This window comes from Schistocerca americana, chromosome 3 (genome assembly GCF_021461395.2).
Source record: "Schistocerca americana isolate TAMUIC-IGC-003095 chromosome 3, iqSchAmer2.1, whole genome shotgun sequence".
Classification (NCBI taxonomy): Eukaryota; Metazoa; Arthropoda; class Insecta; order Orthoptera; family Acrididae; genus Schistocerca; species Schistocerca americana.
This window is the reverse complement of record NC_060121.1, coordinates 506,743,686-506,768,964: the sequence shown is the minus strand read 5'-3', so window position 1 is coordinate 506,768,964 and position 25,279 is coordinate 506,743,686. Positions and strand designations below refer to the sequence as shown.

General features: G+C 40.5%; 1 protein-coding gene across 2 annotated transcripts in view; it reads left to right on the top strand.

Moving 5' to 3' along the window:
* The first annotated feature begins 5,616 nt into the window (after positions 1-5,616).
* Positions 5,617-25,279, top strand: part of LOC124605734 (ribonucleases P/MRP protein subunit POP1) — an 87,126-nt gene continuing 67,463 nt past the window's right edge. The window contains exons 1-3 of one of the 2 annotated variants that reach the window (XM_047137614.1): positions 5,617-5,787; positions 13,928-14,076; positions 14,164-14,282. In XM_047137614.1, the coding sequence (XP_046993570.1) occupies positions 13,944-14,076; positions 14,164-14,282 (252 nt within the window). In that variant the 5' untranslated portion in view covers positions 5,617-5,787; positions 13,928-13,943. Of the gene's footprint in view, positions 5,850-13,927; positions 14,077-14,163; positions 14,283-25,279 lie in introns of both variants that reach the window. The other variant, XM_047137613.1, reaches the window with a different exon arrangement.

Here is a 25,279-nt window from a genome sequence, read left to right as displayed (position 1 = left end):
ACTTCATATCGCTCTGCAATGTTACGCCCAAATATTTAATCGACGTGACTGTGTCAAGCGCTACACTACTAATGGAGCATTTAAATACTGCGGGATTCTTTTTCCCATTCACCTGCATTACTTTACATTTATCTATATTTAGAGTTAGCTGCCATTCTTTACACCAATCACAAATCCTGTCCAAGTCATCTTGTATTTTCCGACAGTCGCTCAACGACGACACCTTCCCGTACATAATGTCTACGAAGACATGGCAGGGAACAAAAGCAGGGCGACTCGTTGGGCAAGGCGTCTGGCATCATGGCAACAAGGTCGCACAAACCTATCCTCCCTCTCGCGTGCCGGGCGCGCACACCCCCACAAAAACGAACTTCTCCTTCTCCATGACAACGCAAGGCATTACACACGTCTCCGCACCCGTGAGGGGCTCGCAAAACGTCATTGGACTGTTCTTCCACATCCACCCTGCAGTCCACATCTTGCACTTCCCAACTCTCATCTGCTTGGCCCAATGAAGAGTGCACTCCACGGGAAGCACAAGCAGTACGTGGATGGTAGGGAGGTTTTTGATGCAGCAAGTCTTCGACGTTGACCAGTTCGGTGGTGCCATGCGAGCGTACAGGCCCTACCAGTAAGGTGGCGTAAGGCCGTCGCACTAGAAGAAGATTATGCTGAAAAATACGGTAGCAAAAAGTCCGGGGAGTAACTGTGTGTATTGGAATACTGAATAAAACCAACCTGCTTTCAGAAAAAAATATGTTGCTTTACTTATTGATCGCCCCTCGTAGTTTTTTAAAAAATATTTTAAAGTATTTGGCGGGTCGGGGGGGGGGGGGGGGTTGGAGAGGTGGCTAAAACGATTGTAGTCACTTATTCTTATTTCTTTTTTGAAACAAAATTCCATAGTAACTAATAACTCAAAATATGTAGACACAAACTAATGATGATTGTGCAATTGAGAAAATATACATTTAAAAAAGACCTGGCGGGATTAAGAACCGATGAATCACGACTTTTGTTTCTGGATGCAAACAAGGCCTGGCTGCTTCGACAAGTGCGCGAACTGAAGACACCGACACACCACCTTCACGAGAGAGCCTGCTCATAACTAGCTGGGGAGAGCCAGCTGTCTGCCGTACAATCCGAAGTGTTCTAATGGCTGTCGTAGCCAGGAAATCAGAGCTACGTAGTGCGCCTGCTACAGTGAAATGTCATCGTTTTATTGGCTGCCGTAGCCAGGGTATCTATTGTGTTAGAGTCCTTTTACAGCTGCGCAACATTGCTCGGCCCCATAATACGAGTCCAGGGACTTAACCATTGCATCACCTCACTTGTTCTGCCTCTGTTGGATATTGTCCCCTGATGCATTCACTCCTTCTCAGGAAAAATGACCTTACCAGTGTGTAATGTATTTTAACAGAACGCTGTCTGAACGATCACACCGGTTACTAATTTCTGCAGATGAAGAGATTAAAGTCGTTTCCAAATTATTATTGAAGTAATTTAAATACGTTACCAGGGGTGACTGGCTCTACCACACACACAAAAAGGTTCTAAGTGGTCACAGTGATACTCGGATTTGAGGATGATTATATAAGTTTCAATGCGCTCAACGACATGGTTATTAGCGCCTTTGCAATTGCTGAGCTAAATGCTGAGTGCGAATAAATTATTTCCACATAAGATTGACGGGGCATAGGCAGATTCTATATTTCTGGAAAGCGTCTGGCAAGGTGCCCCACTGCACGAAGGTACGAACATACGGACTAAGTTTCCCGATTATGTGAGTGGCCGAAGACTTCTCAAGTGACAGAATGCAGAACTTTATCCTCGAAGGCGAGTTTTCATCAGATACAAGGTTATCGTCAGGAGTGCCCCACGGAATTGTGACGGGACTACTCTTACTCTCTATATATGTAAATGATCTGACGAACTGGGTGAGTAGCAATCTGCGGTCGTTTGCTGATGAATGTGTGTTGTACGGGAAGTTGTCGCCCACGTTCAGCAGGGTTTATTGGCGCCCACCTACTTGAACAATTCGTTTTGCAACAGTGCCGAAATGTACGCATGTATGCGATTTTTTTTGCAGAAAACTACCTTTTTTTACTGGACTACGTACCTTCAGCAATTCGTCAGATTATGTGGCTGGCGCATGACGTAGCATCAGTCAACTTTCGTATCACTTTTCGTCAGTGCCTCATCATCTTCGAGATTTTGACTTGTAGGAGCATTTGAAAGTGTCGTGTATGCTGTGACGCTATTAGGCTATTGTATGGAGCATTCGAAAGTGTGAGGCGATCCATGACGCGGCTTGTGTTGCAATATCCCTTGGCACCCACTTTGAACATCTTTTGTAACATGGAAGAAATAAATACCATGTTATGTGTAATATAATATACCAGAACTAATTTATTTATTTCAGACCCACTGTTCATTTCCGGATATATTAACTCTTTTGCTCCTTCTCCTTACGTTTGCGTTCCTACTTAATATTGATCCTGTATAGTATGCCACATTATCAAATTCTACTGATCAAGCCTCAAAGGTAAGGGGGAAACATTCGGAATGTGTGATCTTTTTTTAAAAAAAGTACTATAATGTCATTTTGTGAAAGGATTGGAATTAAATGAATGAAGACTGGAGCTGAAAATTTTCAGTGGGTGTCAAGGATTTTTCCAGCTTTAATAAAAACGTGGTGCAGATACAAAAGGAGCGTTAGACTATAGACCCAAATAACACTGCAGTGCCTACTCCCGTAGAATTCACCTCACAGGCAAAATAATGTCTTAAAAATGAATCAAACGGTAAGCCGTATGTCAGATTTCAGAGTTATCTTTTTTAGTTCTCCTCTTTGATTCAGTAAAGTTTAAATCTATCTTGCATTAGTGTATCCACCTTGCGAATTGTATAACAGGCCGTGCAGCAAATTATTACAGCGCAGCGGTGTTATTAAATAGCTAAGCTGTAAGAAATTGACTTCGTCGTCATAACAATACCATCACGAAAACAGCAAATATTAGTAAGTGGAGCTTATGGTATTATTTCTGTTTACATCCCAACGTTATCAGTGGGGCTGATCTAGAGCTTATTCAATGAGTCTAACAAATTTCGTGAGGCACTGAATAAAACACAATGATCATTAACGTGAACCCCTAGTAAATTACGGCAATAGAAAACTTAACTAGTTTTCAGCATTCGTACTAAGATAATCACACCCCATTACAAAAGCAAATAAGTACAGATTGGATTGCATAATAGCAGTTGTTTGGAAACATGTTTCTTAAAGCTGTGAAGAATAAACGGTTCTACAACTTTTTTCTTTGGGCACTAACGCTCAAACTACTCACACATCAAAGACAAGTATTAACACAGGATTTTTCCTTCACATGTTGTCGTGTTTTGTCAACGCTGTCTGACAGACAGTCTTTTAAGCCAAACAAAGTACGTGAACCACCCTGGTTTACAATAGAAGCTGAATAATGTCACTGAGGCGGCAAAAAGCTTTAGCAAGCAAGCGCAGTTCAATTTACAATATTTGATGCTAGATAAACAACATGCCATCTACAACACATTTTCGTTACGACGTGCAAACTAAATTCTCTAAAGACGATTAGGCCAACAGATTTACAGACACGATCTGACCATCTTACCATAAAACAGTGTTCAGAAGTCTTATATCTTTATTAAGCGTTTCAGTTTTAAATTAAGTTATTAGTCTGTCATTCCTGTCAGTCTGACATAAGTCCAGGAGAAGAACGATACAAATCACCTCCTCGGAAGGTTTGATAACTACCGTACTGGAAATCATGAGGCTAATTCCGGTCTTCGAGAATTTCTCTGGTAACATGAAATGAACCTCTTATCAAAGACTATTTAAAGAAATGTGAACGTACGAAACTCGGCACGTCTGCAGTTTTAGCACAAAGTAAATGCGTGCGGAGAATAGTGCGCTTTTTGTTGCCGTCGATTGGTTTTTCTACGTGTCAGACGTCGCAATTCACGACTTGTCATAGAATACCAAATATATGATATGGCAATGGTCTATTCCTTTACAAAACCTAGTTCCATTGTTCACGGTCGACCGTCAAATAACCAACAACACTTAACAGCAGCGTCCTCCTCGATGTAAATATTTGGGTTGCAACGACAACAGAACGCAGGCTTCATTCCGACTTTATCAACGAATTTATGACTGACGTGCTGACAGTAATGAAGAAGCAACTTCAAATGTCTACTGAGCTGTCTTTTTGGTAACATGACAGTCGTACTAAACATTAAATTCAAAAGAAAAGCGATATTTTAGTGCAACAACTCACCATCCTTTGCCTTCGACGAAGAATTCGTAGAACTTTTGTCCACTTGACAGTTCATACTTCATGCATAAGATCTACAATGCAATAAACAAATAACTCTCACCGAATCATTTCAGTCATTCCGAATGAACCAAAACACGGACAATTTTTCAACACGCACATCCAACACTCCTCACGACAACCGCCATTGCCGACTCAAAGCATAACCTTTCACAGATGACGGTATACAGCGACTTCCATGGTTAAAATCTGCATAGTCTCTGGACCGCTTGTACTACCCCCTGTTATGTTCTGCGCGAATTATATGGTCCTGGCGGCAGATTTAAACTGTTTAAATAGTGTCGTGCGTATTATAGTCGTGCGCGTGAGCCCAAAGAATGAAATTATAGTTTCTTCGAGAAGCTTATTGAAGTTGTTTGCTAATTCATGTGGTAACGCACTATGAAGCTCTTGGATGTGGGGAGTTCCTCTATTTCAATTAAGTAACTAAGCAAATATTACTGAACTAAAATATTACATGCTATAATTTAAGCGTATATATTAATTAGGAAATGAGAAAATCTTTCGCATGAAATTTGCCGTGAAAGCTTCTTTTGGATAAAATTTTCGGTTCCAACAGTAACTGAAAGAAACAAAAGGCAAACACTGCGTGAAATACAAAAAAAAGAAAGATTTGCACACTGAACGAAGGTTTTTCCTACCAATAAAACTAAATACTTTTGGCGTAACTCAGTAACAATTTAGGATTGTGAACAAGAAAAATCGTTAGTATTTTAAAGTGCGTGAATGAATTGCAGACACGAAATTAAAAAATCTAGGAATATCTGTATCGTAAATTATAAACATTGTACCTCGCACGATTAGAAATCCACTGGGGGCTACACATACAAACTAACTGCTGCAAATAAACTACCAGAGAAACTCATGAAACGAATACATAAAGAAACACGTATTTATCTTAACGTACAGAATATAAGATATTCAGCGCAAGCCAAATGTTTGCAAAAATAATTATTATTTAGGTCATGTCGAAAAACTACATAATTTTGTTGATGGCATTTGCGTCGGTCCAATATTTCGCATAGAAGAAAAAAAAAAAACAAAGTAAATGTCTGCCAGAGAACCTTTGTAGTGCAATTCAAAGAAGGTTTTCATCGGAAATCTGTCAACTTTTTAAATGTGCTAACGAAATCTGCGTTGCAGTATTGTAGATTATTATCTGTCGCTGTTTTTATCTTTGGAGTAGAAGATATTTGGAATTTTGACGGTCGCGGGAGAAGTTGTGGATATGCAATCAGATTGTGGGATGTGTTACAAAACTTGAATGATTATGTTTTAGTTTGTAACTCGGCTACAACAGCTGGAAAGACGTTATTGAGCATGTGAATGTTTATCTGCAAGATTTCAGATTGGGAGAAGTTGTTTGCTGTGGGGATACAATTTATTGTTTTTCTTTTGGCTCTGAAACATTTAGGCAAGTTTTGTATCACACGAAGCTGCTGCCCATTTCGCAGAGAAAAGAAATCGTATGAAACTGTAAGAATTTGTATTTACTTTTTGAGTTAATTTCACGATTCGCATCGAAATATAAATCTGTAATGGGTTAATTATATGTTCTACAGATAAACTTTACATTTTGTATGCAAACGATGACCGATGAGACAGTGCACAAATTCCAGTAATTAGTTTGTTTCTGTGGGAGTCTAAATGCAGGCTATTTAGAGATTACCGAGCTGCACAATGGGTTAAATTTACTGATAAATTAAACCTAGTGTTTTGTGACCCCCGTCGAGTTTGAAATTGATGAAATTTATTGTATTCACCTTACGAAAGAAAGTCCTAATTTCAGTGTTAGTGTGTTATAGGACAGTTAAACAACATTGACCTTTATTGGAATTTCAGGCATTGTTAACATGATAAGTTAGTTACATGTTCCATAGATCATTTGAATGAACGATTCTTTTATCAATATAATGTTGAAGGAATCATTTTACATGATTATTATACATAATGAGTGTTAATGAACACATTGTTTAGTCCTAGTGGTGCAAGTATACATAAGAAAAGTGTTTTTTTAGGGTATAATGTTGAATGAAGCATATGGTATGCAAAAATAAGAAATTACAATACAGTAATCAAACTAGAAGGCCTGTATGCAGCTGAAACATTGTGTTCATCACCATTCATGACCCAGATGAAAGGTTGGAGATTAAGGAAGGGAAGATATCAAGAAAAATCCTTAACTTCAGATTTCACAACAAGAAGCTAATTCACATGAAAAAATAGACCCTTTGACAAACTTCCAAGAAACACTCAGACACAATCGAGAAAGGAAGAAATGATTTTTATGGACACACCCTCTGAATGAATCCAGATAGGTTAACAAAAAGAAATTTTGACTCCTTTCACAGTTAAAAAATATGCATTTGGATAAAATTTCAAAAAAATAACCAAAGGCAAGAATATGAGGTTCCAACTCAAAATGTAAGCCAAACAAACAATCCAAATCTCTGACAAAAAAAGGAAAGCAAGATCAAATGCAACGAAACAATACTAGGCCAATAGAAAAGCACACAACTGTAGTAATTGATTGATTTAATGTACCTCAAAGTGGGTTGAAATGAAGGAAGAAGAAGCAGCATGTATTAGGCCCTACTTCCCAAATTTAATGCCCTAGGCATGCATATATTAATTGCCTTAACCCTAAAATGGGAATAGAAATACATCTACGTGACTTCTTGACCGGAATGTAGAAGTATTTGCTGTTAAAAACCAATACCTTAAAGTCTTTGGGTGAATAATTTCAAGTAGCTGTGTTTAATGTGAAACCACACAGATATCTGTAACTTTAAAAAGATGATGTGCAACAAACATATTTTTGAATGTATTTTGGCCCTAATGCCATGTAGATCAGAATTATGTGATACTTTTCAGATAATTTGTAAAAATCATATAGACCTCATAATTTATTTGCTCATGTGGTTGTTTGTTTGTAATTGTTATCTGATTAAAAATATGAGAATTATCCATTGACTGGATAAACTTTGGATACACCTAACATTTGATGGGAAAACAAGACACACTTAAATTCAACCTGAAAATTTCTGTTTTAGATGTTTCAGATGGGTTTTATTTTTTGTAGAAAGCTTGGCACATAATTATTTGATGACTAGGATATTATTTTGATTTTCTTTGATTTCGACTTAATGTCGAGCTGTTTATAATAATGGGGTAGCCCGTAGGTGTGGAATATACCTCCTTATGCTGCTGACGTGAGTGCCCCCCCCCCCCCCCCCCCCCCTTGCAGTAAGCAGTGCTCTCCTATATATCTTTTGTATATGTGATAGCAATTTAGAAACTGTGTATTAGCATGTTGCTTTTGTAAAGAATGAGAAATTTGAGTGTCTGGGAGGACTTTCTAATACTTACAGTCACCAATCAGTTTTGCTTAGCTACTACTAATGAAGCGATTAATTTTGGAATAACTTCCTTAAAAATTAATGTAAACAATATGGTTTGACGTCTACAGTGTTTTCCATACACACATCGTCCTAGGTTTGTTTTGCCTACGCTCTGGAAAAAGTCTGCAATTTACATTCTGAGATCTGTTTGCAGTTGCAGGACCATAGTTTTGCAGGCTTCACCAAGCCCGTCTTTAGCCTTGTTACCTGACAATAGTGATGAGAGGGCTTAAGGTTTTTCATAAATACTATACAGTTTTTGCCGTTGATATCTCTAACTAAATGGTCTAAGACTGGCCCTTTTTTTTTTAGTCAATCCATACCAAGTGGTCCAGCACTGGTTGCTTGACCATTTCAGAAAAATTTTATATTTGCTGTGTGAATTCGCCGATGTTTAGTAGTCACAAAAAATTTATTGTTTATTATTTTGAAATGGCGGCCATACTTGTTCCAGGCGGCATGCGTTTTTTCGTATTTGCGAGCATCTACATTTTTTACAATTATTCAGTAGTGGATTGTCCTAAGCCTTTCAGATAAAATACATTTAGTTCAACATCCTCTGAGCTACAAATGCACATCATTATCACTTAGCTGAATGTATTCTTTAATAGTTCAAAATTAACAACCACAAATTAAAAAAAAAAATCAGTTTTTGAACAGTAGTTTTCCAAAGAAAGATTAATTTCTTGGCTTTAATATTTTTCTGCTATTACACTGTATAGTATAGTTCCTTTTGTAGAGTATCAATGGTGAGCAGCTTACACTTAAAAAAATAACTATTTTTTAAAAAAATGGATTTTTTAATATGTTTGTTGGGGTACCAGATAAAACTCTGAAAACTTCACAGTTAATAGACCTTTATGATATCAAACTTCAGTATAAATTTCAATTTTGAGATTCAGTTGGAAGCTATGGAAAAAAGATTACAAACACGAGTCAAAAATACGTTTTTTAACATCTGCAATATCTTGTAGGCTAATCCAATAAAGTATACCAATTGCATAATGTAACACACCACATTACACTAGCTTATGATTATTTGTCGAAACAATGCTGTGGTAATTGCTTCAGCAGGCTAACAATTGCATCTGGTAGAAAAACTAAATGCAGTGCCTCAAACAAAGAGGATAAAATTAAGATTATCAGTTTACTGCCGAATTCTTGGAGTCGAGCAAAAGTTAGTGATGAATTTAATGTGTCAGAACGTCTTGTTAAGTTAACAAGGCAATTAGTAAAAGTACAGGGAATTTTACCACCATTACGAAAGAAAAATGCATCTAATTTGCTAGATGAAAACACAATCAATAAAGTTATTAAGTATTATGACTATGACAATAACAGCCATTTGATGTCTGGCAAAAAATGACTGTTTCTGTGAAAGAAAATAGATCTAAGATTCAAACACAAGAACTATTCACCAAATTTAAAAAAGAAAATCCTGACAATAAAATTGGAAGATTGAAGTTTTGTGAGTTGAGACCAATATGGTGTATTGTTGCTGGGTCATCTGGCACCCATAGTGTTTGTGTTTGTTTCTATCATCAGAATGTAAAGTTGATGATAGATGGGGCCAACCTTATAGTTTCCTATAAAGACCTTTTGGAAGTTATGGTATGCAATATTGACAGTTACAATTGTATGATCAAGGGAAAATGTGAAGATTGTCCAGACAATTTTGAAGAATCCGAAGACGATGATTTGATGCCTGACAATATAAATTACAAACAATGGGTGGCACAAGACAGAAGTGACATGGTGACAGTCTTAAAATCATGAGAAGAGTTTTTTGAAGTATTTTGGTGGCTAACCGTGAAAATCTGAAAATGCACCATTTTATTGCAAAAGCTGAAAGTAAATTTTTGAAAGACAAAAAGCAAACCTTGGCAGCTGATGAATGCTTAGTTCTTGCTGACTTTTCGCACATCTCACATCATATCTCATGCTGCAGTGCCTGCTGGACTTCATATATTTCAGAATATACACCTACTTTTACATGAACAATTACTCTGTAATTCACAGTGAAGTGCCTGGCAGAGGGTTCATCAAAACACCTTTAAGCTACTTCTATATTGATCCACTCTCGTACAGTGCACGTGAAAAACAAACACTTAAATTTTTCTGTGGGGCTCTTATTTTATTATGATGATCATTTCCCCCTATGTTGGTGGGTGCCAACAAAATATTTTCGTACTCTGAGGAGGGAGCTGTTGATTGAAATTTCGTGAGAAGGTCCTGTTGTAGTGAAAAACACCTCTGTTTTAATGACTGCCACTACAATCCATGTATCATATCCGTGGCACTCTTCCCTATTTCCTGAAATGCTGTATTAATTTGAACTTTTTTGATTGGCTCTGTCAACCCTACCTGAAGTGGATCCCTCACCACACAGCAGTGCTCCAGAAGGGGGCGGATAAGCACGGTGTAAGCAGTCTCTTTTGTAGACCTGTTACATTTTCCGAGTTTTCTGTCAGTAAATCACAGTCTTTGGTTTGCTTTCCCCACAGCATTAGCTATGTAACCGTTCCAATTTAAGTTGTTTGTAATTGTGATACCTATTTATTTAGTTGAGTTTACGGCCTGAAGATTTGAATGATTTATTGTGTAACTGAAATTTAGCAGATTCTTTATAGTGCTCATGTGTATGACTTCATATTTTTCATGATTTAGAGTCAATTGCCACTTTTGCATTATAAAGATATTTTTACTGAATCATTTTGCAACTCATTTTGTTTATCTGATGACTTTAAATGGTGGTAAATGACAGCATCATTGACGAACAATGTAAGAGAAATCCTCAGATTGTCTCCTATACTGTTTATATGAATTACAAACAACAGAGGACCTATAACACTTCCTTGGAGAAGTGTTAGTTGACCTGGGTTGGTGAAATATGAAAACCTTATCAGAAAACAGATGAACAACTTAGTGCCTTCTCCTGCTCATGTCTGTCTGTATGTTTGATTATAAAATCTTGATTCACTCATAAAATTGAAGAAAAATAATTCTTAAAAAAGTAGAGTTCAAGATTTCTTGCATTCTGTTAAGCTTAAAATTGCTTTGGATCTCTGAAAACAAAAAAGTGGCAGTTTGTTCCATCCCTTTCCCCTCATTTTAAGGTATGATGTATCCAGCTCAATCAGACATCCTTAGCCCAAATCCCGAAAGTGTAGGTTCCATGGGACCAATTCCTGAACATCTGCTCAAAGTTTGGATGCTCCACCACACCAAATGTCGATGACTGAGACAATACCAATATTTTAAGGGCCGTGTGTACAGTGGCGATTCATTAGGCTTTGCACACGAAGCCCAAATTGATCTTATTGGTCCAGGTTCATAATTTGATACCCCATGGTGGATAGCAGTGAACATGTTGAGGTTGGGCTTGTGATTGTGCCGATCCATTTAACAATGATGGCACACTGTAGCAAATGATTTTACATATTTTAACTGTGAAACTACAGACAACAAGGCCTGCCTGCACACTGTGTGTTTCCACAGAGCCACTTCAGGATATTCAATGATTTTATGACTTCTGTTTTTAGACCTTTAAGGTGAAGTATCCAGGTTAGTTTTATGTTTAATAGTAAGTGCAGAAATTGTACACATTCATTAAAGCTTAAAACAATGTCACCCTCTTTGTGCTGTGGTTGGTCAAAACTTTGACCTGAAAGGTTAAGATTTATCCAATAGTTTACTCTCATAAATCTAAAGCCAGTTGGATTAGGCCATTTCTTCAGCCTCCTGGTGGTCAGCTTTGGTTATAAGATGGGAAGAAGAACGGAAAATGACAAAACCACCCACAGATGATGAACTTTTAATTGGCGTCCTGATTATGCGTGAAATGCCGTTGATAATAGTGTGAGTAGTAGCACACTGCTTTGAGGAATCTGCATTTACTACTTTTTGGTCATCTCGACAAACTGAAAAACCCACTAGTGTCTGATTATTTCAACAAACTGAGAAACATCTGATTCACTATCAGCACTGATCCTGAACTTTTTGTCATGGTACAGCTGCAGAAACATCATTGCTGCTTCTTTTCATTTATGTTTATCTGATGACTGGGTTTATTTAAATGGTATACAGTTTCAGGAATGATTAGGACAGTTTTCTTTATAGATAAAATTGGGATGTTAACTGATGTTAACATTCAGTATTTGCTCAGTTCTGCAAATAGAAAAGGACTGTTGCCCAATAGGTACTTTTGCACCTGCTCTGCTAGCTGATAAGTTGATTTTACTAACACAGTCGTGAACTGGGGAAACGCAAAGTTATCAGCACAGTGGTTGACTTTTTGTTTACTTGCAGACCAATATGAGTTATAATCTCCTTTTGTTATCATTATGGTCCAGGCAACTGCAAATATGAGAGTAAGATAGCAGTGGTTGCTGTGGAAATAGAAAGAAGATAGTCTGGATAGGAAATTTGAATGCTGATAAAGCAACATTTACTGGGCTTACTGTGTATTAGGGCCATTCTTTTATTGGAGGCATGTTAGACTCAGAAAGAGGGAATATATGTTAAGTGTTTGGTTCTGTGTTGTTTAAGAAAGTCTCAAATGCGATTTTAAAGATTTGTGCCTTTGATGTAGTAGTGTAGCTATACTAAAGCTCTAATGATCTTTAGCTGACCCATTGACTTGAACTTTTTAGCATTTAAATGGTATGTGGTTAGGTATGGATGCTTGGAACAGTCAAGTTAGTCGTAAAGCAATTGCAAATGAGTGACTGATAAGTTTCCTAATGCTGTTTCTTTACTATAAGTCTATGCCTGATTGCCTGTGCACTTGAAGTCTTAGGTTTACACTGTATATGCCTGTGGTTTAACTTGCTGTTTCTCCGGTGCTTTACTGCAGCAGAGCATATGCGAGTCTTTTATGTTTTCAGGTGTGTCAGATTCCCGTGCATTGTGAGTGTGCATGTTTCAGGCCTGGAGTTATTGCAGTACAACGGAACGACATTCGTGTTCTATTCATGTAGAAGATCCATTGATTTCTGCAAACTTTTCATTGTTTCTATAATATTGCACTCGGTCTTCTCTCTTCCAGTAATTTCACATATTTGTATTTTATACCAGTTCCACAGTATTTTAGTTCCCAAAGCTCTCTCCTTCATTTTAGTCATTATTCCAATACTTAAAGAAACTGCATTTTTCAGTTTTCACAATGGTTTTAAATATCTCTTCACTTTAGTATTGTGTATATCCATAATAATTCTACTGGCTTGAAAATGAAGAGCCATGTCTGTAGATTTTACAAGACAGAATTAGATTATGAACTATTTTCCATAAGTTTTCTTACAAAAATAATCTGTTTTGTACCTTCCGCTGGAGGTTTGAGTCCTCCCTCGGGCAAGGGTGTGAGTGTTGTTCTTAGCATAAGTTAGTTTAATTTAGTTTTTGTGTGTAACTTTAGGGACCAATGACCTCAACAGTTTGGTCCCTTAGGAATTCACACACATTTGAACATCTGTGTTGTAATTAGACTATCAATCAGTATTGTGACCAAAAAACTTGACAGGAGTTACCATTGTTCCCTTTTTAATATTTTATTGATGTAGTTCCTTCATTTTAGTGTCTATGGTTCATTTTTAGGGTTTGAATCTTAGTCAAATGTACCATACCGTCTTTAAATACACAATTCCCTGAGGTACTTGTACAAAAATTGATATGTTTGTCAAATCTTATTACAGATTCTGCTGTGGCCATTATTGTAATGTACGGACTGTTAGCTGATGGTGAGAAAGTATCTGTTGTTTAACAAATGGAAATAGGGCAACCAGTATAAAAAGATGTGGCAGCTTATAGTTCTAAAGCTTACTAACTTTGGTCTGTGTGTATTAGTCCTTTCAGTGTTGTTCAGCCAAATTCAGGTCTTGTGAGTTCAAAGCTTTTAGTGTGTTTAACAGTCAACAACACAAAACTGTGCAGGAAAATATTTTAACCAGGTTAGAATGATAAATAAATAATGAGTTCGGCCTTGTCATAACAACATGATAGATTAATAATTGTTTGTGTGGTTATCAGAATCTAGGTGGTTATAAACAAAAAATAATTTGAAAGCTAGAAGTGAAATAGAAGAGTGATGTTGGATTTGGTGTCAGGAAGAACAATTAACATACACAATAAAAACTGCCTATTGTCTTTTCTCTACAGGATTCGAAACAAATAAATGATCATGGCAAGTTCAAGGCAACAGTTTGACAGTCTGCTTGGTGGACAATCTCACCTTCCATCAGGAGTAAACATATTGCACATAATTTCTGCAAGAGCTCAAGAAATAGAAGCATTAACAGAAGCCATAGGTATATGTCGGACATTGAATGGTAACAGTATTCTCAAGATATTAACAAGTAACTGTGGTCTTAACATCTTGAAAATTTGCTATGCAGATGATCCTCAGAGAAGTGGCCTGGTAATTCAACGACTCCCTAAGCACATGAGGAGGAGGATAATGAGCCACAATGTTAAACGCATGCCAAGGAGGCTTCGAGAAGCACATTTGCGACAGGTACAATTTGAAATTATTGGATAGGTACAAACGTAAATACAATTGGATTTTTGTCTTTTTTGGGATTTATTTATATTTAAAAAAAAATACTGTATATGTTTTGGAATCTACAGAACATTTTGAGTACTTAGTATAGAGAAGAATTTGTTCTCTTTTCATTTAGATGTAATACTGTAAAACCAGAGCTAATATTGTAAAACCAGAGCTGTTGTGTGTTTGGAAATAATTTCATCGTAAGTAGTACCATGAAAATATATTCCCCCCCCCCCCCCCCCCCCTCTCTCTCTCTCTCTCTCTCTCTCTCTCTCTCTCTCTCTCACTCTCTCACTCTCTCACTCTGCGTTTCTCTTCTTCCTTTTCTGTATTACTGTTATTTCAAAACTTCTCCTCTTCAGCCAACATTCTGCTGCCTGTTGAACATAAATTTAAATTTTTGGTCACATTATGAAATCTACTATGTGATGGCGGAGTGAATGTATAAATAGTCTGGAAGGCAATGTAAGTGTTACTTCTTTCTCGTGAAAATTTGACTTATTCTTTCATTTCCTTAGTGTTCTCTTCAATCTCTGGATATCTTTTTTGGGGTTTACTTATACTAAAAAAAAAAAAAAAAAAAAATGTATAAGTTTTGGAACGTACAGAACATTTCGAGTACCGACTTACCTATCTTTTATGTCTTCTAGCTCTCATAGTCATAATCTGGTTCCTGAATTTTATCCCCAATCAGCAGGTGTCATCTGTGAAGTATGTGCCAAATCCATTTGCCTCTAGAATTCAGAGCTTTCCCATGCTCATGAAATATGATTAATATTGATTTAATAGATGATATTTCACATGCTCCATCATTGTCTTCAGTGTGGTTGGATGCAGCTCTTCCTGTCCTTTGCAAGTGTCTCCATCTCTGCATAACTATATCTGCTTGAACCTGGTTATTATATTCAAGCCCTGTACACTTTTTACTTCCGCCCAATCCCCCCCCCCCCCCCCCCCCCCCCCACACACACACACACACACTCTATCTTCAGTTACTAAATTAACTATTCTTTGATACCTCAGGATATGCCCCATCAACCTACTCCTTCTTTTAGTCAAATTGTACCATAAAGCTCTTTTCTACCTGAGTTGATTCAGTACATTTTCATTAGTTACTTGTACTGTTTTAGTCTACAGCATTCTTCTGGAGCACTACATTTCAAAAATTTCTGTAATCTTTGTAGCTGTTGTGTTTATTATCCACATTTCTCTTCCATATAATGCCGATTCCAGGCATAATGCTGTCAGAAGACCCTTCCTGACCTTTAAATATATCTAAAAGATTTCTCTTTTTCATAAATGTTTGTCTTGCTAATTGACAGTCTGCATTGTATATCACCACACCTTCCTTGTTCGTCAAGTAACAAAACTTGTACACTACTTTTAGTGTCTCACTCTTGATCAGATTCCTTCAGCATCATCTGACTTAATTAAACTATGCTACTTTATCCTTGTTTTTTTATTTATGTTCATCTTATAACCCCTTTTCAAAGCACTACCTATACCATTCAGCTAATCTTCAAAGCCCTTTGCTGTCTCAGTACTATAGTTTCATCAAGAAATTTTAAAATTTCCGTATTTCTCCTTAGTTCCATTTACTGCTTGCTATACGTAAAGACTGAATAACACTGCAATTACATCACAACCCTGCTTCACTCAACTATTACTTAGCTTTTATGTCTTCTGGCTCTCATAATCTGGTTCCTGTATTTATCCTCATTGTCTTCAGAAATCCTAAGAATATTTTATATACGCAGCGGCTTACGTAGTATTCTACTATCTGTTGAAATTGTTGATTACAATCTGTGATGAGTGTACCATCGACCTCCTTAAGTAGGGTGGTCTTCTTGGGGAGGAGGGCCTCATTTGATACACAAATACACTCCGTCGATGTTCCCAGCATTGACACACTTCTGTATATTAGTGCAAGGTTTCTCATAGTATGTGTTGACTATGGGCAACAGCATGGTTATTTGTGTTTTGTCCAACAGAAAACAGTTCCATTCACCTTGCGGTGATTTCTTCTTCTGCAGTCCAGTCCACTCGCCTTCCCTGTTAGAAAAATGCATATTGTTCATTGGCTAGAAAAAACTGTAGCAGAAACTTGCTGCACTACTCATCTTTGCAGGTCGCGTTAAAATGTCTTTCAGTATCAGGTTAACTGAGTGATCAGTTGAAAGATAGTTTTCGAGTAAAAACTTTAATTTATTGTGATTGGTTTGATACAAAACACCGCCAAGTCCTTGCTAATCTTAATTGACAGTTTTGTCATTCATCTGCAATCACACTCACTCATAATACAGAGTCTGCCAGAAAAATGTATACATTCTTTGTCAGGCTCTATCGAGATATCAATATTGTTGTTCGATTCGAGTTAAGTGTGTGTTGTAGTATGGTCTTTGGCTCAAGAGATGTTAGTACTTTCATCTCAGTATTGAGAAAACAGGATGGTTGGAGCACGCTTGGCATTAAAGAAACATAAATGTATTGTGAAGTGGTTTTTCAAGCTTGATAATGCTGTTGAAGTCAACGTCAGTGGAGGCGGGAGTTTGAAACGGAACTGCCAACCTGCCTAACAATGAAATTCATCATTGACAAGTTTGAATTGCGTGGAACGATTTGTGATATTCAGGAAGACAGTGGGAATCTACCAGTCCTGCTTCGTTGGCTCTCATGTTGGAAACGTTTGTTAATTCTCCACATAAGTCTGCTAAGCAAAGTGCATGTGAAGTGTGGGTTAACAGTACAAGTGAACATAGAATTCTGAAAGCTGCAAAGTGGAAAGTTTACAGTCCACGATTACTGCATGCGGTTGATGATGACGATCCTGATCGCCGAATGCAATTTTGCGAATGTTATCAGCAAATGGTAAATGATGATGAACAATTTGTGAGGAAGGTAGTGTGGAGTACAAAATTGTCAAGGCTTTCATGGTCACTGCTTACTGGCGGCTTCTGTCTCTGGTTCTTTGGCCGACGTTCGTCACCCCAGGGGGCTCTTAGTCCTTTCGTGAGCATGTGCGTAGCGAGCACAGGGCCCCGAGCTGTTGCAGCCTTCCTTCTTTCCCAGGCTGCATTTCCTTTCCCTTCCCCTCCTTTCCTGTCCTTGCTCCTTCCCCTCCGCCCTCTCCTCTCCCTCTCTTGGTGTCCTCGTTTATGTTGGCCCCGCTATCCTCCTGGTTATGTTGGCTTTGCGATTTGGTTTTGTTGAGTAATTACCTCATCCTTTTGGCATTATCTGGTCCTCCTCCATTACTAAATTTCTATTTCGTAGTGTGAGCCATTTGGGGAAGAGCACCTTACCTAGTGTCTCCAGTGTGTGCCCTCCTATCCATCTTTTCCTTCACGTCATTGTCTGATGCTAGGGTACATACCTGAGCTGTGACCACCTCATGTAAGCCTAGGAATGGTTGCTTGCCATCATGGAGCATTGGAACTCCGGGCAATGGCCGACATGCCAGACGGCCCTTGCTGTGGCTGGGTGGTGCCTGTGGGGAGAGCCCCTGATCGGAGTGGGTTGTATCAGCTCAGACGCCTTGCAAATGAAACGCTTACGGGTCCAGAACTCTGGCCGTTCTTCTACGGCCATCTCTTTGAATGGAAATAATTCTTGTAGTGCTGCTTCTTCTGCCCCTTCGGCCTTCCCTTCCAGGAGGGTCAGGCTTGTCGGCTAGGGACGAAACCTTTTACCCTGCTATGTGGTTTGCACCAGGACTGATGGGTATACTTTCACCAATACCAAACCTTTATTTTTTGTGGAACACATTGAAGACAAGTTTGGCGATGTGGACTCTCTGAGCAAGATGCGGTCGGGTTCGTTGTTGGTCAAAACTGCTTCAGCTGCCCAGTCTGTGGCCATTCGTGCCTGTGACCATCTTGGCACAATTCCTGTGTCCATTACCCCCACCAGTCTTTGAATGTGGTTCAAGGTGTAATATTTCACAGGGACCTCATCCTTCAAACTGATGAGGAACTTAGGGGCAGTCTAGGACGGCAGGATGTTCACTTTGTTCAGCATGTTGAGAAGGGCCTGAAGGACAATGACATTGATAATGGTGCCTTTATCCTGGCCTTTGAAGGGGATACCCTCCCTGAGAAGGTCAATATTATGTTTTATCGATGTGATGTGAAGCCGTACATCCCACCACCTATGAGATGTTTTAAGTGCTTGCATTTTGGACACATGTCTTTCCACTGTTCGCAGACCCTTCTCTGTGGTGACTGTGGACATCCTCTCCATGAGGGGAGTTCCTGTGTTCCCCCTCCTGTGTGTATTAATTATCATGGCAGTCATTCTCCATGTTCACTGGATTGCCTGGCTTATAAGAAGGAAAAGAAGATACAGGAGTATAAGTCCCTCGATCGTCTAACCTACACTGAGGCTCACAAGAAGTATGCACATTTTCATCCTGTGTCAATGACGTCTAGCTATGCTTTAGTTACATCTTCACCCCTTCCTCCCCCTTCCTTATCCCAGTCCCGAACCCCTCTCCTCTCCACTCCTCCTCCCCTGCGGTTCCCACACCCTCCCCTCTGGGCGCCCCTCCCCCTCCCCAGCCAGAGAAGTGTCCCATTCTTCAGCGTCTGCAGGTCGAGGGCGCCCCTTCCGGGATCCCCCTTCCACCACCTTCCAGGCCAAAGGGCTGCTGCCACACGACGACCAAGAGAACCACGGTCTGTGGGCCCCCAGGTCGCCCGCTCGCTTTCTTTTCCAGATCTTGCTGCAGCTGGCTTTTTTTTTGCAGCACAACCCTCCTCGATCTCAAACGGAAAAGAAGAAGACACATAAGTCCTGGGACAAGGAGCCTCTGGTGTCACCAGAGGTCCCGTCCCCGCCTTCGTAACCTGACTCTGACTTGCTTTTTATGGATGTCACCTCCTCCTTGTTGGTGACGGATGGTGACCCGGCGGCATGACTGGCTTTAGCCTGTTCACCCCTCATTTGAATCATCGTTCTGTGGTTATCCAATGGAATTGTAATGGATATTACCACAACCTTCCGGGGTTGAAATCCCTTATTTCGTTTTACTTTGCAGCTTGTGTGGTTCTACAGGAATCTCATGTTACTGATGATACGGACATTGCTAGCATGTGGATTCCTCTTCAAACTATAGTGGAAGCGGTTGCTGTTAGGGTCCACCTGGACTCTGGGGTCACAGTTTGCAATCTTTATCTCCCTCCTGACAGGACTCTTACAGCTGCTGCCTTAACTGTCCTTCTTCAGCAGCTTCCTCCCCCCTTCCTCCTCCTTGGGGATTTTAATGCTCATCATCCCTTGTGGGGCAGTGCATTTCCATCTTGTCGGGGTCTTCTCATAGACAGTTTCTTGCAGACAACAACTTGTGCCTTCTTAATGATGGCTCCCCTACCCATTTGTGTCGGTCGTGGTACCTTTTCTGCCATTGATGTTTCTCTTTCTTCTCCCTCCCTCCTCCCTTCATTACACTGGTCGCCACACAACGACCTTTGTGACTGTGACCACTTCCCATTAATTCTCTCATTCCCTCCCGCTCTCCGATGGACAGGTTACCTCGTTGGTCTTTTCAACGTGCCAATTGGCCTCTATATACTGAACAGGTCATTTTTTTCTCCCTCTTTGTCAGGTTGTATTGATGACGTCCTACATGACATGTCTGATGTGATTGTTTGCGCTACTGGCCTTGCTATCCCATGCTCATCTGGACCATTTTGCTGCTGGTAAGTCCTGTGGTGGAGTCCGGCCATTGCCATCCGTGATTGCCGTCGAGCTTTGTAACACCTTAAGAGTCACCCATGCGCTGCCAATCTTATCTTTAAACACCTTCGCGCCAAAGCCTGTTACTTAATCAAACGGAGCAAATGGGTGTGTTGGGGACACTTTGTTTCTTCCCTCGGTTCTACTGTCCCTATGTCACGGGTATGAGCTACACTTTGCTCTCTCCAAGGTTGCCATCGACAGTCTACCCTCCTGGGCCTTGCCCTCCCAGATGGCCTTTGCGCGGACCCGTTGATTCTCGCGGAACATCTTGCGACCCATTTTGCAACAGCATCAGCATCAACCTCCTATCCGGCTGCTTTCCTTCACCAGAAACAGCGGGCAGAAGCTTCCGCCTTATGTTTTACCCCTTGTCAGTCAGAATCTTACAACGAACCTTTTACTGAATGGGAACTTCTTTCCGCACTTTCTTCTTCTCATGATACGGCTCCTGGCCCAGACTCCGTTCATAACGAATTGGTTCAACGTCTAAGTGCTCTACAACGAAGACATCTTCTCTGGGTGCTTAACCGTATCTGTCTCCAGGGTGACTTCCCTTCTCAATGGAGGGATAGCATCGCGGTTCCCGTCCTTAAGCCTGGTAAGAACCCCCTGTTTGTCGAAAGCTATTGGCCAATTAATCTGACAAATGATGTTTGCAAGTTACTTGAACAGATGGTAGCCCGTTGGCTCAATTGGATCCTTGACTCTCGGTATCTATTGTCCCCTTACCAGTGTGGCTTCTGAGAGGTACGGTCTCTGATCGATCATTTTATCCTCCAGTTCCTGTTCCATTGGTCGTTCGGGGTTCGGGTTGGTTCTGTTTTTAGTTCTCCATGGATCCAGGAGAATGGCATCCCACAGGGTTTCGTATTGAGTTTACTTCTTTTCCTCATTGCTATAGATGGGCTTGTGACCTCTGCTGGTCCTTTGGTCACCCCTGCTCTGTACGTGGATGATTTCTGCATTTGGGTTAGTTCCTCTTCGGTGGCCTCTGCAGAGCGGCAGCTCCAGGGTGCTATATGGCGTGCCTCTGCATGGACTCTCTCACATTGGTTTCAGTTCTCTCCTTTAAAATCGCAGGTGGTCCACTTCTGTCACCGTACTACGGTCCACCCCGATCTGGAGCTCTACCTCGATGCACAACGATTACCTGTGGTCCCACAGTTTCATTTCGTGGGTCTTCTTTTCGACAACAAGCTCACTTGGCTGCCTCATATCAGACTTCTGAAGATAGGATGTTTCTGTAAACTCAATGTCCTTCGCTTCCTTGCCCACACCTCTTGGGATGGAGATCGTTTCACTCTTCTCCACCTTTATTGGGCTTTAGTGCTTGTCTTGCTTGGACTATGGTTGTCAAGTCTATTATTCAGCTGCTCCTTCCACACTGCACCTCCTGGACCCTGTCCACCATCGTGGTATCCGTTTGGCCATCAGTGCCTTCCCTACTAGCCCTGTTGATAGTCTCCTGGTTGAAGCTGGGATCCTCCCCCCCCCCCCCCCCCCCCTTTTCTGTTTGGCAATCCCAGCTTGTGCTTTTTTATGCAATCACTGTCCGTTCCTCTCCCACTCATCCTTCCTCTTCTATCTGTTCCCAGACCAAGGACATCACCCACCTGATTCCCACCCTCGGGTGGGTTTACCGGTTGGGCTCTGCCTTGCGTCTCTTCGCCGTGATTTTCAGCTTCCTTCTTTGTCCTGTGTCCCACGTTCCCTGTCCGACCCCCCCCCCTCCCCCCCCCACACCCGGTTAGTTTCTCGGCCCCGGATTTGGATGGATCTCTGCCGAGGTCCGAAAGATTCCGTTCCCCCGATGGTGTTCTGATGTTGTTTTCGCCGAATTATATGGGAGTTTTGGGATGCTGCTGTTTTTTACACCGAGGCTCTAAATCTGCTGATTGTGTGGGATATGCCTTCACGTCCTCTGTTGCTGTGGAAAATCATCTCCTGCCAACTGCATGTGGGGTGTTTACTGCGGAATTTGTGGCAGTTTCCCAGGCCCTTACCTTTATTAAACGGTCGCAACTCAACCACATTTTGTTATGTATGGACTCAATGAGTGGTGTTCAGGTTATTGACTGGTGTTTTTCCTGTCATCCCTTGGTCTTTGCCATCCATGACTGTCTCGTTGATCTTCACCATGCTGCTTGTTCCGTTGACTTCCTTTGGGTTCCTGGCCATGTGAGTATCCCAGGTAATGAGCTTGCTGATCGTTTGCCTGGGGGAGTAGTCACTTACCCCCTTCTCTGTAACCTCTCCTGTAGCGGATTTACGGCTTCATATCAAATCCCACTTCGCACAATCATGGGCCAACTCTAGGGAGGCTACCTCCCTGTCTAATAAACTTCATGCGATTAAGCTGTCACCTGTCCTGTGGCATTCTTCCTTCTGCCTCTCCCAAAAGGACTTGACCACCCTGTGTCGTCTCCGCTTCGACCGTACCAGGCTGACCCATTGTTTTCTTTTGCGTAATGAGCCACCCACACGTTGTGATTGTGGAGCCTTCCAGTCAGTAGCCCACAGTTTTGTGGAATGCCCCCTTGTTTTGGCTCTGCGTACTAAGTACAGACTTTCCCGCACTTTACCTTCAATATTGGCAGACGATTCTATTGGCAGACGATTCCCAGATGGTTGAACTTGTTCTGAGTTTCCTCTGTGAAAGTGGTTTTTATTTTCAGTTCTAAGATTTTTAATTTCCCTTTGGAGTAGGGGCAGGGCGGTGAGGGTTGGGGGTGTTTCCCACTGCAAGCTGTGTTTGGAGATTCCTGACTCCCCTCCCTGGCCAAGATCCTCTTTTCTCTCCCTTTTACTCTCTACTTTTATTGCTTTTTAGATTTGGTTAGCCTCCTCTTACAATACACACTTTCACGTTCTAGTGGTTGAACACTTTTGAATAGCAGGTGGTCTTGTCTGTATTGCATCAGAAGTGGGATATTTCCTGCCTCTTAACATAGCCTTGGGGTTGCCCACTTGTTGACTTCCCTCCTTTTGTTTTCACTGTTGACAACACGACTGCACTTTTACGTTTTTTAACCTTTTATCATTATGACTCTTCTGAGATGTAAATCCATCCAACCACCTTTGACACAAGGGACTGATGACCTTGCTGTTTGGTCCCTTAAACACCAATCAACCAACCAACCAAACAACCGATGCTCTGCTGATGATTTTACTGATGTTTTGCTACCACAAGTGGGTGGCATTGTCAAAGCTTCACCCTCCATTGCTGGTGGTGAACTGGAGCTGAGTCTGTGGCCGCGAGCTTGGCTCTAGTTCACCACCAGCAATAGAGAGTGAAGCTTTGACAATGCCAGCCACTCGTGCTGGTGAAAGGTCAGTAAAATCATCAGATGAACTTTGGCCCAAGAAACCGAGAGAGAAGCCAATAGGCAGTTTGTAGTGTGCAGTGACGAGGCATAATTTGAACTTAATGGAACCATGAATTGGCGTAAGTTCAGTGTGTACTGGGCTCCAGAAAATCTGCTTGTTTATGTGGATAAAGCGGCCAGTCTACCAAGGGTTCAAGTGTGGTGTGGACTATCATCTATGGGCTTAATAGGACCTTTTTTTTGTTGCTGCTGTCACAGGAGATGTGTACCTGGAAATGTTATGCACATCAATTTTGCCAGGTATATATGCACTTTACGGAGCTGATGAAGAGGTCTTCTACCAACAGGACGGAGTGCTGCCACACTACAACCTATCCCTACCAGCTTTCCTGGATGACAGTTTTCCAGAGCATTGGATTGGACGAAGGGAGCCCATCGAGTTCCCTCCACAGTTGCCAGATTTAACACCTATGGACTTCTACTTGTGTAAACCTGTAAAGATAATGTCTGTCGACGTAAGTCACACATGCAGGAGGAAATTCGCCAGGAGATTACAGTGACGTGTGCAGCGATCTCCACTGTAGTACTGACTGATTTAGTTGCAGCAACCGCTCGTTGTTCTGTTGTGTGTATAGCTGCCAACAGAGTGAACATTTTGAACATTTAAAGTAACCATGTGCTAAACTGAAGGTTGTACAACATGTGTGATCAATTACTAAATGTAAAATAAACACATAAGTTATACTTTTTGTTCCTTAAAGTGTATATACATTTTTCTGGTGGACTCTGTAGTCAACTTACGATAATTAACCAAACCTTTTACCAAAAGGATTAAAACACGGGTTGTCTGCAACAGAAAGCACACTCAAATATTACACGATTTGACCACAACAAATGTTCAGTTTGCAGTCACACCTTGTATAACGTGCATGCAGGTTTGGGTATTCAAAAGTCAGAGTTTATGTATTAAAATCAGAATTTCATGTGTTCATCTTTTTCACAGATTTGCGCCCGATTTGCGACACTTCTCAGTTAAGACTTAACCATTATTCCATATAATTTTCACATCTATTCAGAGCTCTTTATATCCACGTCTGAACGTGATCATGGCTGAGATCCAAACCGAACTTTTAGACTTCACAGAGCAATTTCTTAACCCATGAAATACATGCGAACGTACTGTCCTCTGATTGGCTGGTATACATCATAACCAATCCACTATTAGTATTAAACCGTGCAAAGCTGCGTCTTTTGTTTTTGACCAATCACAGCTTAATGGCTTTTATGAACAGTTTATCAAGAGAACAAGTTTATAAAGTCCACAAATATCAAAATAACTCCCCCTTTAAATAACACAATTATCATAAAATATATCTTGTTTCCTAAGTCCCATAAAGTGGCTAGTTGCACTTTACAATTACTGCTGAGTATGATTCACTTTGTTGGTACATAGTTCTCGCATTGTTGTATACTTAGTTAATAGACATAACAATATTCATTCATTTAGTACTTCACATTCATACCACTAATAAGTACTCAAATTAGCAGTAATTAATGAAAAACTCAGTAAACACAGTTTTGTTTCTCAAATATACAGTTTTAACAACTTGAAAATTTCATAGTCCATAAGATGCTGACACCTTTTGGCCACAGCAAAAACTACTTGCAGTTAGCTGCTGGATCTGAGGGCACCTGTCGTGAGAGACATGACTCACATATAAAGCTGTATGCCTGCTTCTGTCTCTTACTTAGGTGTGATGCAAGATGCTACATCTTACTTGAAGGTATAACATAGGGAGGTGGCACCACATATTTAAGCTGTACATTGTTTTGAAACCAGCACTGCCATGTTAGTAGGGCCAAATGCTAGCAGACTACTATATCCAGTTGCTTTTTGTTCTT